This window comes from Equus caballus, chromosome 1 (assembly GCF_041296265.1).
Source record: "Equus caballus isolate H_3958 breed thoroughbred chromosome 1, TB-T2T, whole genome shotgun sequence".
Lineage (NCBI taxonomy): Eukaryota > Metazoa > Chordata > Mammalia > Perissodactyla > Equidae > Equus > Equus caballus.
In genome coordinates, this window is record NC_091684.1 from 168,414,011 (window position 1) to 168,427,372 (window position 13,362).

The following is a 13,362-nucleotide window of genomic DNA, read 5'->3' on the forward strand; positions in this document are numbered from 1 at the left end:
AAGAATAAAATATGACTTCTTTCAGAATCATAAAATAGGTTTGCATAAATTGATAGGGAAGACAGGTTGATAATAGCAAATATGATATCCTTTTTTGTACTTGATTACTGAAGAGCACACAAATTAAATTTATTAAATTCACACAAATTCAGAGTCACTGGGTGAAGAAGAGTCATTATGCATTTATAAGGAGTCTAAATTAGGAAATTTCTAGTTAAAAAGAGAAAAATGTGATATTAAGTAACAAATAATATTAACATGCTTAAATGTAAACAGACACCACTAAAGTGCATGAAATAGCCATTTTCTTAAGTAAGATGAGTATGTACTTTGATATTTTACGTACCATGTTAATTTATACCTGCAAATATTTTCATCATAGATGCACCAAAGACATAGTACCTAACATCCATTGAACATCTATTATAGGCCAGGTACTGTTGTAAGTATTTCATCAATTACAACTCTTTTAATCTTTACAACAATCCTGTGAGCCACTTACTATTATTTCCCCCAATATACAGATGCGAAAACAAAAGCACAGACAGTTTAATTAATGTGCTCAAGATCACACCACTAAGAATTACAAGAGATAGCACTTGCAACCTGTCAGTATGACTCTAGAGCTTAACTCTCTTATTTATCAGGAATTTTAAAGTTGTGGAGGTGATGTATAAATTTGTATTTTTAGAATAATAGCTATCACACTTGGAGGCAGAGGTGAAAGCCAAGGTTGTAGAGTCATTACAAAATAAATGATTACATGCAATGTGTATTTTGTGTGCTAATGAGGATCTAATGTACATAAGTGTGTTGAATGGAATTTGATACCAGGCTTGACTTTGCTCATTTACTCTCACAATCCTGCGATGTTATTTCCACTTCACTTTACAGGAACTTTTCTGATCTGATTTCAGAAATTTGAAATCATGGACCAAGGCAATAATTCAGGAGTGACTGAATTTGTACTGCACAGTCTTTCAGGTTCTCAAGAGCTACAACTTTTCTATTTTGCACTTTTTACACTTTTCTATTTATCCATTGTGCTGGGGAACCTCCTCATTGTGCTCACAGTCGTCTCTGAACCTGCTCTACACTCACCCATGTACTTCCTACTTGGTAACCTCTCCTGCATCGATGTCTGTCTGTCCACATTTGCCACACCCAAAATGATTGTTGACTTCCTTATGGACCATAAGACCATCTCTTTTGAGGGCTGCATGGCCCAGATATTCTTTCTACATGTCTTTGCTGGTGGTGAGATGATGCTTCTTGTGGCCATGGCATATGATAGATATGTAGCCATATGTCGACCCCTGCATTATGCAACCATCATGAATGTGCGCAAGTGCACAATCCTCGTGGTGGGCTCCTGGCTCATTGGTGTTCTGCACTCGGTAAGTCAGTTGGTCTTCACAGTAAATCTTCCATTCTGTGGCCCCAATAAAGTTGACAGTTTTTTCTGTGACCTTCCCCTGGTTATCAAACTTGCTTGCACCGATACCTTTACTCTTGAGGTACTGATGCTTTCAGACAGTGGCTTAATGGCCATGAGCTCCTTTGTGCTCTTGCTGACTTCCTACACAGTCATTCTGGTCACTGTGCGACGGCATTCCTCAGTGGGCATGGCCAAAGCAAGGGCCACTCTGACTGCCCATATTACTGTGGTGACCCTCTTCTTTGGGCCCTGCATCTTTATTTATGCCTGGCCTTTTAGTGACCTCCCAGTGGATAAGCTTCTCTCAATATTTTATACTGTTTTCACACCTCTCTTAAACCCCTTGATCTACACCTTAAGAAATAAAGAGGTAACATCAGCAATGCAAAAACTGAGTCGACAAGTGAGTTCCTGTAGGTCTCCCAGCTCCCCCTTGTGATAAATAACAGCCCATAATAAAAGCCAGGTTAGCGTACCTTCCTCTGTGAAGTACCGTTATGTCTGAAATATCACAGGACACATTTTCTTCCTTTTGACAGGATTTGCTTTTATAACAGTAAACAAACCATCTTAGATAACAGGAGAATTGGACTCCTTGTCTTTTGCTTATGAAATGTCTTATTTGATTCAGAGTAAAATTATTTATAATCATAGAATTCTTTTCTTTTCCTATAAAATATGTCTATGGAATTCATACTTCTTCCAATCAACTTGATAAATACAAAAATGTAAAAAATACTAAAGTAATGTAAAATATTTGTCATATTTTAAAATAGTAATTAATTTGAAGTTATTTTCTAGTCATCATCTTATCTGGTATCACAAATTAGAGGTGGGTATTGTAATAAATTTTACCATTTTCTTACCATTTTTGATTGACAGAGTAAGTCCTCTGATTACAGACCTTGTTCTTTCTGTCCCTCTGTGTCTCACTCTCTCTAAATGTATACAAATACACACCTATAATTTCTTACTATTCCAACTATTTCTATTTGAACTGAGGAGGTAAATAAATTGAGATATTTTTTGGATTATAGGGGTGATACTTCTTCCAATTTGAACTCTCACTACGAACTGTCCAAATGTACGGACCAAAGAGCAAATGGATTATGTTGCAGAACTCATTATCTGAACTCAGAAACCAAATAAATTAATATATTTACATTAATCATATTGCAAATACTAAAAGTTGAGCACACAATTAAAGTTTCTTTGTATCCATGTATTAAAGTTCAGAACTGACAAAGTTAGTGGTTCAATTACTACACACAAAAATGGATCTCTCCATTGTATAAGTAGATGGTTTTCACCAACAGTGCTAAATAAATGTTTTTGTCCTGTGTATTTATTCTCTTGCCAATCTCCAGGTCATGCTTTCTAATCTACACCACCCAATAAAACATAATTCAGAATACATTTTTTCAAAGCTTTCTAAAAGTATGAAATTATTGTTTTGACTTTTCAAAAGAAGGCTGCATTTTCATACTTAAGTTTAATATTTAATTCTTACTCATAGTCTAACTCCTCTTTCACCACTTAGAAAACTAAGAGTCAAGTGTCGTAAAAGATGAGTGAATTGACCACACTCATAATCAGCAAGTAGAAGAAATGATACAACTCTCTTAAACTTCTGACTTCTAGTGTTTGAAAGAAAAGCCATATCTCAAAGGCAAGTTATGTTTTTGAAATAGTGTGGAGGAAATGGTAGTATGGAATAGAATTTAACACCAATTATGTCTTAAACAATTTTGACTCGCTTTTCTCCTTCATAAATTTACCATTCTGCAAAGCTCTGTTGATTCTTTCCTGAAACATAGAATTCAAAAAAAAGCAAACATAGAACTGTGTCGTATGGTGATGGTGATGATAAAGCCAAACATATATTCAATGATCACAATGTAATTTATAAATTGTATCTTTATATATCATCTCACTGATTCTCACAAAATATATGTGGATTAGGACAATAAGATTGTACCTATATTACTGACAATATTGAAATTTAGGTAATCTGAAACACTTTCTACAAAAATACTTATGAATTCTAGATGCATTCTCTGAAATAAACAAATGACCTCATGGTATTTGAAGTAGTGGAAACCTTGGGAGAAGAAAGTTGATGGCAAGTGATTACAGGTCATGAAAATGATCGGAAGTGCTTGGCCATTGGGAAGTCTGAGCAAAAGTCTGAGGTAGAATTGGATCTCTTCGATCTGGGACCCTCAGTGAAGGTATGGACTAGAAGAGGGTACTTAGGAGCACAAGAAAAAGGCCAAAACATTTATCCTCACTGGCCTAGCCTATGCATGGAAAAATTGCTTCTTCTTGGAAACTAGAATCATGGGATTGCCTACATCTGGGTTTGGAGTTTGAATTTATACTCTCTGCATAGGCAAGAGAGCTTTAACCTGAAACAAATCAATGTAAGCTGTTGGGAACACACATATTGAAATTTTGCAGTCATTTGGAAAAGCAAAAACAAAAACTTTTCTGAATAGTCATGTCCTTAAAACTGGCCATGGGGCCGGCCCCATGGCCAAGTGGTTAAGTTTGTGTGCTCCTCTTTGGCAGCCCAGTGTTTCCCCAGTTTGGGTTTTGCTGGTTCCGATCCTGGGTGTGGACCTAACACCGTTCATCAGCCCGTGCTGAGGTGGTGTCCCACATAGCACAATTAGAAGGACCTGCAACTAGAATATATAACTATGTACTTGGAATGGGGGCTTTGGGGAGAAGAAGAAAAAACACAAAACAAAACAAAAAGAAAACTTGCCACAGAAGATTTAGACACATGAAGTTCTGCTGAACTTGATTTTACAATCAAATTCACAAAACACCTGAGGAGCCTATCCACAATGAATGAAAGTCAGTAGACAGAATAAATAGTAGGCTAAAGCCCCACTCCCCTCTTGAATCAGCAATAAATCTATTAGATAGATACTATGATGCAAATATCTTCAAAATGACTAAATACACAAAGCAAATAAAAAGGAGAAAACATTACTATCATAAAAGAAAAGCAGGTGATTTCTGCTCCTGGGAAGAGGAGTAGACATAATTTTCCATATTCCTCTTGCTAAATATAATTACAATCAGTAGAATATATATATATGTATATATATATATATATATGTGTGTGTGTGTGTGTGTGTGTGTCTATATATATATATATATATATATATTATAACACTCTGAGAGTTGGAGAGAAGAAGGTAGACTGGATGGGGTCCCAAGGAATGACGCAACATGACTGAACATGCCAACAACTCAGAAACACTAGTGAGAGCAGACAAGAAAAATCCCCAACAAAAGCCTATTCTCTCCAGCCAAAGGACCAGGAAAGGGGCAGCCTGGCAAGACAGAAAACTTTTAGACAACTTCTCTACTTCAGCCAAACACCACAAAAAAAAATCTTTGGTCCCACCTCACCCACACCAGCAAAGGCCAAGTGGGTAGCTGAGACTCCTATCCCTGGCGAAGGTGTAACAAGGCACTCCAATGCCTCCACACCCCTGAGTTGGTGTCAGAGAAGCCAAGTAGGGAGGCGGAAATTCCATCTTTTTTAGATCATAATCAGCACCTCCTCCCATGGTGTAAGTGGAGAGCAGTAACAAGGTTCTCCTATCCCTCCCAGTCAGGGAAGTATCACTGGAGGTCTAGTGAGGAGCCAGACCTCTCATTCCCACCCAAAAGTTCTAGAATCATCCTCACCTACCCTTTGTTGGGTGTTCATAGAGGCAGAATTGGGAAATTGGACTTCTTTCCTCACCTGGCAGTGAAAAGGCAGTGTTCCCTCTGTCTTTACCTGTCAGAGTAATGCAAGAAAAGCTCACTAAACAGAAAGGTTAAATATGGTTCAGAGTCTTAAAATAGGATACCTCTGTTAAACTATTGCTTATAGTAAGTAAATCAGGAAACCATGGATTTATGATGCATAGCTCTGTATACATGGGGTATAAAATAGAGATCTTTCAAAAACTAAACACACCTCTACTGTGTCAGGTAATTCTGCAAAACTTCATTTGATGACCTCATTTATTATTCTGGGCCAAAAGGGGCCTGTCAGATGTGGAAGTAAAGACCTAGGAATCTGTTTGTGATCAGACACACACGTCAGCATTGACACAAACCTTCCACATGAAGATGAGAATCCCATGACTGAAGTTTGTACTGAGGTCAATTCATGCCTCATCTGTTTATATTCTTGAGTAATTTAAGTTTCTGCATTTATTTTCTTAGGAAGATTAGCCCTGAGCTTATATCTGCTGCCAAACCTCCTTATTTTGCTGAGGAAGCCTGGACCTGAGCTAACATCCATGCCCATCTTCCTCTATTTTATATGAGGGACGCCTGCCACAGTATGACTTGACAAGCAGTGTGTAGGTCTGCACCTGGGATCCTAACTGGCGAACCCAGGGCCGCCAAAGTGGACCTTGCAAACTTAACCGCTGTGCCACTGGGCCAGCCTCACTCTGCATTCTTCTTAAGACTAGATATCCTAACTCAAAGGCAAAGATGAAGCCCTTTAAAGGTTAGGATTCTGTGCTTCAACAACCAGGTTGAAATTACATAATGAAAGCCTGTAATAGTTGACACACTTGTTTAATTGGTTAATTTACCGTTACGTGTACAATTTTGTTTTTAAGGTTCTCAATATTTATTATTTTAGTTATATCACCACTGAATAATACAAGGCGCAGAACTTCCATCAGGATAATGACAAATAAATACCTATTGTGTAAAGTTGGCTTCACAAGTTTAAAGCCAAAAATGTTTCTTAAATCACTGGAGGTATGTAGGGTATTTTCTGGGAACAAGTGGCCACTTGGTCTCTAATGTGTTAAGGAAAATGTCCAAAAACGTTCAAGAGAAGATTTACACATGACTGCATTTTTCTCTTTTGAAAAGCTTTTGGGTGTTCGAAATGCACCTTGTATAGTTATATAGACTATTTCTGAAAGGTTGGTTTCTGAAAGGCATTGCATATTTTGATAAATCCAAGTATGTCATAAATATTTAGGAAGAGAAAAAAGGCAGAATCAGAAGAGACTGAACACAGATTGGTGATTCATTTATAATAGGTCTTTATGCATCAGAAGTTGAACTCTGATTATCTTTTGTTAAAAAAATGAAAGAAACATTCTTGATCTTCACAGACACTTTCAGAATATTACCATTGCCTCTTCTTTCCATAATATGGCAGATGGCTTCTATTAAGCTTCTTAAACACTGTCAAGCACTTTATGATTCTCAGTTTCAATAACATTATTCTGGTCCACTTAGTCTTGCATTTAAGGCTAATGGCATCCACAATTTGCTCCTGATCTACCGTTCCCAACTTTATTTTTATTGTTACTTAGCACGCCCTCCTCCAGCCAGGCCACTCAACTCACGACTCTCTAATTATGTCTTTCATATTTTTACCTTTGCATCTTTATTCCTGCTATTCTCCCTGCCTGAAATAGCCTTTCCTTCAGTTTTGGCTATCAAATTCCAAACTTTTAAAAAAAAATTAGCTTAAATAACACCCATTCCATGGCACCTTACCTTAGCACTTTGGAATAATTTGTTTCATCTTGGTAACTTTTATATTAATGTATCATTTACATTTGCTTATTTCTGATTTTATGTTTTTATTTTTCAATATGTGCATCTTTTTTTCCTAATTATGATAAGATCAATATCTAACCCTCTCTTCTCATACTTCTCTCACTTTCCACAACAGTCATAGGTGCTAGATATTAATCAATGAATTATTTATATAGTTAAATTAAATTGCCTTTTAATTGAGAACTTATCATGTGTCTTTTGCATATATACTAGATATGATGTCAATCATTGTGATATTTTCCCAATGTCCTTTTACTTAGGTGACAGTAGATGGGATAGATGGCTCACACAAATGAATCGGTGGTGTCTGAGTTTGTGCTTCTGGGACTCTCTAATTCTTCGGAAATTGATCTTTTCTTTTTTGCCCACTTCTCTATAGTGTATGTGACATTAGTGCTGGACAACCTCATGATTACTGCTATCATTTCCTCTGACTCCCGTTTGAACTTTCCCATGTACTTCCTGCTCAGTAAACTTTCTTTAATTGATATCTGCCAAACTAACTTTGCCACCCACTGTGAACTTTTTCATTGAGCACATGACTATCTCCTTTGAGAGTTGCATGGCCCAAATATTTCTTCCTCCTAGTTTACTTGGGACTGAAATGATGTTTCTCATAGCTATGGCATATGAAGGATTTAGAGCCATCTATAAGCCCCTGAACTACAGCACAATTATGAATCTGTGTATAGTTTTGTGTTTACTTCCTGGGCTCTGTGTATTCTTCATTCTGTGAGCCACTAGGCTTTTACAATGGACCTGCCATTCTGTGGCCCCAATAAGGTAGATAGCTTCTTTTGCAACCTTCCCCTGGTGACAGAGCTGGCTCTCATGGATACTTACAAGACAGAAATTATGACCCTAACCAACAGTGGACCTAAACATTCAAAGGCAAAGTGACAAAAGTTATTTGAAACAGAGGACCAAATATGAAATCTAGGCTTTCACAATTTTTGGAAAACAGAAGAAGGAAGGTAAAATTCATGCAATCTAGTAGTAAAAATAAAAGATCAATAAATTATTCTTTCATTCGCTAGCCAAAATGAAAAAAATTCATCACTTAACAGAAAATAGAAAGCCTGCAACTTTCATCATGCTGGGTTCAGTATTTTACGTATACTATGAGACATAAGTTAGTGGCTATGTGCATAGATATTAATTCTGCAAGCTAAGTCCTAGTGCAAGCTGAGTTTTAGATATAGACACACGGTATTTTTGAACCAAGATACTATTTAGCTAAAGTTTGTTGAAACACCAGACTTTTGGTCAATTGATTTGTATTATGTCTAACATAACAATCTTTTAAACTTGACTACCTTTTATATATTTTATACAGTGCCAAAAACATTTTAAATATACAATAAACATTAATGTAGTCATGATATTACTCTTAGTACTTTTTTCCTTTTAACTCTGTCCTGCTGGTGAAAATGGAGAGGTGTCGATAGTGTCCTTGAAAAATCAAGTAATTTTCCTGCTTTGATCCTCAGTGGTCTCACATGGTGAGAGAAGAAGGATAGAGGGCAAAAGGGAGAGATGGAGGGAGATGGAGGGAGAGCATCACAAGAAGGAGGAGAGACATTAGAATTTATGGGTGGCTATTTGACTGGATCAGTTCTTTATATTGCCAGTGATACATCCTTCCACTTTTTAATTATTACTTCACCAGTGAGTGTACTTTGCTTTTAATGAATAAGCATGAACATAAACTGTCACATTAAGTTTGAAAAAAATCCAGAAAGGCTAGGGTGGGCCTGGTGGTGTAGTGGCTGAGTTTGCGTATTCCACTTCAGCAGCCTGGGGTTCGTGGGTTTGGATCCCAGGCACAAACCTACACATCGTTCATCAAGCTATTCTGTGGCAGTGTCCCACATACAAAATAAAGGAAGACTGGCAACACATGTCAACTCAGGGCCAAGCTTCCTCACCAAAAAATAAAAAAAATGTATTGTCTTATTCAATACAGTAAAAACCTCTGCTGGGCATTTATCCAAAGAATATGAAAACACAAATGTGTAAAGATATATGCACCCCTATATTCATTGCAGTATTATTCACAATAGCCAAAACTTGGAAGAAACCTAGGTGGCCATGAAGGGACAAAGGGATAAAGAAGATATGGTATATATACACCATGGAATACTACTTAGCCATAAAAGAGATGAAATCATGCCATTTGCGACAACGTGGATGGACCTTGAGGGTGTTATGCTAAGTGAAATAAGTCAGAGGGAGAAAGTCAAATACCGTATGACCACACCATACATAGATGACAAAGCAAGAACAAACAAACGCATACAGATAGACATTGGATAGGTGGTTGCCAGAGGTGCAGGGGAAGGGAGGAGAACGAAAGGAGTGATTCACACATGTGTATGGTGATGGATGATAATTAGTCTTTGGGTGGTGAACATCAAGTAGTCTACACAGAAATCAAAATATAATGATGTACATCTCCAGTTTATATAACGTAATAAACCAATGTTACCTCAACAGCAAAATAATATGCCAATCAAATAAAAGTACTTATTGCAAGTTTGTGGGGAAAAAATTATTGATAAATCTGACTACACAATCTTCCAGAGATTTTTTTCTTTAAAGCCTATCACAAATAAAGTGAAAAAGGCTAGATGAATAGCAGTGTTATTTGCAGGGGTAATATCTTTACTTTGTAAACAGCAAGAGTTAATAATGAAAAAAGGAATTGCTTGCATTAGGACTTAGAATGCAGAATTAATATCTATGCACATAGCTATTAACTTATGTCCTATAGTGTAATTAAAATACTGAATCTGGAGTGATGACAACTGTAAGCTTTCTATTTTCTGTTAAGAAATTCTTTTTTTAATTTAGTTTATAACAAGCAACAAACAATAAGTAAAGGCCCAACAAGCTGGTAAAAAATGAGCAAAGTATATGAATAGCTAGTTTATTATTAATGTTATGCAAGTGACTCTTGAACATACAAATAAATGCTAAAACTATCATATAAATAAATGCAAGTATAAGTAGAGTGAGATTCCTTTGTTCATCTACGTGATTGGTAATGATCCAAAAGTGTGGTAGTAAACTGGGTTGATGAGACTTTGATAAAACAGGAAAACTCAATCATTGTTAATAAATCTCTAAAATGGTAGAATATATGGAGGAAAATTTTCAATATCTATAAAAGTTTTAAAGCTTTGTATTAATAATTATGCTTCTAGTATTTTATCTTACAGATATACCCACACTCATATAAAACAAAATATGTACATAGTATTTATTGCAAGAATTAATTGGAAGAACAAAATATTGACAACAAATCTAAATATAAAAACTTAAACATCCATTAATGTAGACTCCTGAAATATATTATTGGTACACCCATAAAATACAATGTTGAACGGCTATTAAAAAATAATTAAGGGGGCCAGCCCCTTGGCTGAGTGGATAAGTTTGGATGCTCTGCTTCGGCAGCCCAGGGTTTGCTTGTTTGGGTCCTGGGTGCAGACCTAGCACTGCTCACCAAGCCATGCTGCATCAGCATCCCACATAGAGGAACTAGAATGACGTACAACTGGATGATGACTTCCGCTAGGGTTTGGGGGAGAAATAAAAAAATGAGGAAGATTGGCAACAGTTGTTATCTCAGGGCCAATCTTCAAAAAAATGAAAAAGTAGGGATCTTCCACTGCTTTTATCAATTTACAAGGAAAAGAAGTGCCTCAGGAGAAGGCTGGAATAGAGAACAATTTATCATAGACTTTGGGGATGGAAAGTGTTGTTAGAGATAATTTAACCCAGACTATTTACTTTTCACTGAGGAAATTCAAGCCTAGAGAATGTAAATAACCTGTCCAAACTCAATGAATTAATGACAAAGGCAAGACTCATTTATACATTGCATGCAGTCTTTCCTTCTACCAAATTGCAGGGCTGTAGAATTGTAGACGTGTGGATTGCTGTTTTAGTGGGCGTATCATGAATATAGATACTTTCATAGGAGTGTTCAACATACAATTGATGTTAGAACTAATGATTTTTCTAACTCTATGGTTAAGATTTCCTGGAGAATACATTTATTGCAGCTTAATGATAGATTACTCTAGATATGGATGCTTTGATGTTTGTGTAATTTTAAAGATTTTTTCCTCTGCAACACAACAAATTGTGTTTTGTTTTTATAGTTTGAGCAAATGCACTCTCATAAACTAACAGCTCTGATCCAGGTGGTGTTCCTTCCTTAAATACTCTTGGGGGAAGAATAAGAGTAAACCAGTGCAATTCATGATTTTTTTCTACTTCATGTGTAATCAGTCACATCCTCTATATTGATGAAACAATACTTTATTTATGATAAGAAACTTAGAATGGAGCTAAATTCATAATGACCACTTTTTGAATGTCTAATAAGTGCCAATGACATTCAGTGTCACATTTGATCATAGTGGCATTGTGTGGCAGGGAGTGTACCTTATCCTCATTTTATAGATGATGAAACTGAGCGGCTCAGTGGGAACCTGTACGTCTAACATCCATTTCCTATTCATTACAGCACCACAAGTGAAAACAGACTCACAAGTGGAAACCTTGCTCTCTTCTCTTAATTTGCTAAAGCCTTGCTCTGAGATCAATAAAACTAGCATCAATTAGAAATCCATAACACAGAAAGGACCTCTGAAAGTTAAAAATAAATATCATAAAATCTAGCCACAAAAATTCCTATTCTTGACTGTAAGAGGACATTGTGGGTTGTCACTCAAAGTCCGTTAATGACCAATTTTAAACATTTAAATTATTAAAGCCATTTTGTTAAAAATTCAAACAAGACAGAATATTATAAAGCAAAAGTGCTATCTCCACTCCCCACTCACTAGACCATTATCAGAAGTAATTGCCAAAAGTTTTACACGTATCCTTTGAGAGATTTGCTGTGAATTTTCGTATTAGTTCATACATGCAAGCATACAAAATCATTTTTCATGTGTTTAGTTTTTTTTCTTTTTACGTAAATGGAAGTTCATTTTCTTTTTATTTCCATAACAATGTGTTTTAGAAATCTTTCCATGGTCAGTCATCGGTCTGCCACATCTTTTTAATTCCTCCACAGTATTCTATCATTTATTTATCCATTCCTTTATTTACTGATATTTAGGTATTTCCCATTTTTTGCTTTTGGAAACACTGCTGCAGTGAATATCCTTATACATATTTCTTCACGTAGAATATGTGCAAAGATTTGTGCATTTTAAATCTTCTAACTACTATCAAATCACCCTCTAAGTGAGGTACACCAATTTATAGACCCAGCAATAGCATCTGAGGACACCCATTTCCTCCCATTCTTGCCAAAACTAAATATTGCAATTGTGGTAGCCAGTCTCCAATGATCCTAATCTGGCTTTCACACCTTTGTGTTGTCCGTCCCACACTAAATTAGAGCTGGCTTGAGTGTCCAGTAGAGTATGGTGACGGTAACCATGTGGTATATCTGAGGCTTGGTCATAAAAAGTTTCACTCTTTTGGACTCGTTGCTCTGGGGGATGTCAGTTGCTGTGCCATGAGGACACTCAAGCAAGTCTACAGAGAGGAACTGAGGCCTCCCTCCCACCTCCAGCACCAACAACTGGCTATAAAAGTACATTGTCCAGCCCCTGTCAAGCCTTCGATGTCTGTAGCTTCATGAGAATGATACATCCCAAGTTGGAACTGCACAGCCAACCACTACTGAATTCCTAATGTACAGAAACAGAGATAATAAACGATTTTTTAACACAAATAAAATAATAAAAGAACTAGATAATTCTTCATGCACTAATAGGAAGTATCTACTCAAACTATTCATACATGAGAAAACCAGCATGCACAATCATGTGCAAAACGTGCTAACATTTATGTTTAGTGATATATATTTTAAGGTACATTACGTATATGTGTTTACTTACATGTCCATAAATTGTCTCTGGAAATATTAAAGAATCTGGTGAAGGATGCTGCCTTTCAGGAGAGAAATTGGATGCCTGTGATGGGAGATACTTGTTAGATAGAATTGAAAAGATTCAGAGATATTTAAAGGTAAGTTCTATTGATTGGCTACATTTGAAGGTAAGGGACAATCAAGATTGGCTCTCAGCTTTCTTGCTTGAGGAACTAGCAAGAAGATATATACTCCAAGGGGAGTTCATTCATTAATTTGATTAAACATTCACTATGTGTCAAATATGTTGAAGATGAAGAGTTAAGTATTGTACATAACCGATTTGAAGTGGAGATGATCAGTAGGTAATTGGATATATAGTAGAGAGAAAAAACACTATTTAAACATATTACCTTTA

At 36.3% G+C, this 13,362-nt stretch overlaps 1 protein-coding gene and 1 pseudogene across 1 annotated transcript; both read left to right on the plus strand.

The window, feature by feature from the left end:
* Window positions 1–929: 929 nt before the first annotated feature.
* Window positions 930–1,877, plus strand: OR4K58 (olfactory receptor family 4 subfamily K member 58). Its single transcript, NM_001391546.1, has one exon. The coding sequence runs from the start codon at window positions 930–932 to the stop codon at window positions 1,875–1,877; it is 948 nt and encodes a 315-aa protein (NP_001378475.1).
* Window positions 7,325–7,933, plus strand: OR4BF1P (olfactory receptor family 4 subfamily BF member 1, pseudogene; annotated as a pseudogene).

Excerpts from the sequence above, each read along its gene's own strand:
- OR4K58 (NM_001391546.1), top strand. The coding sequence starts at position 930 with ATGGACCAAGGCAATAATTCAGGAGTGACTGAATTTGTACTGCACAGT.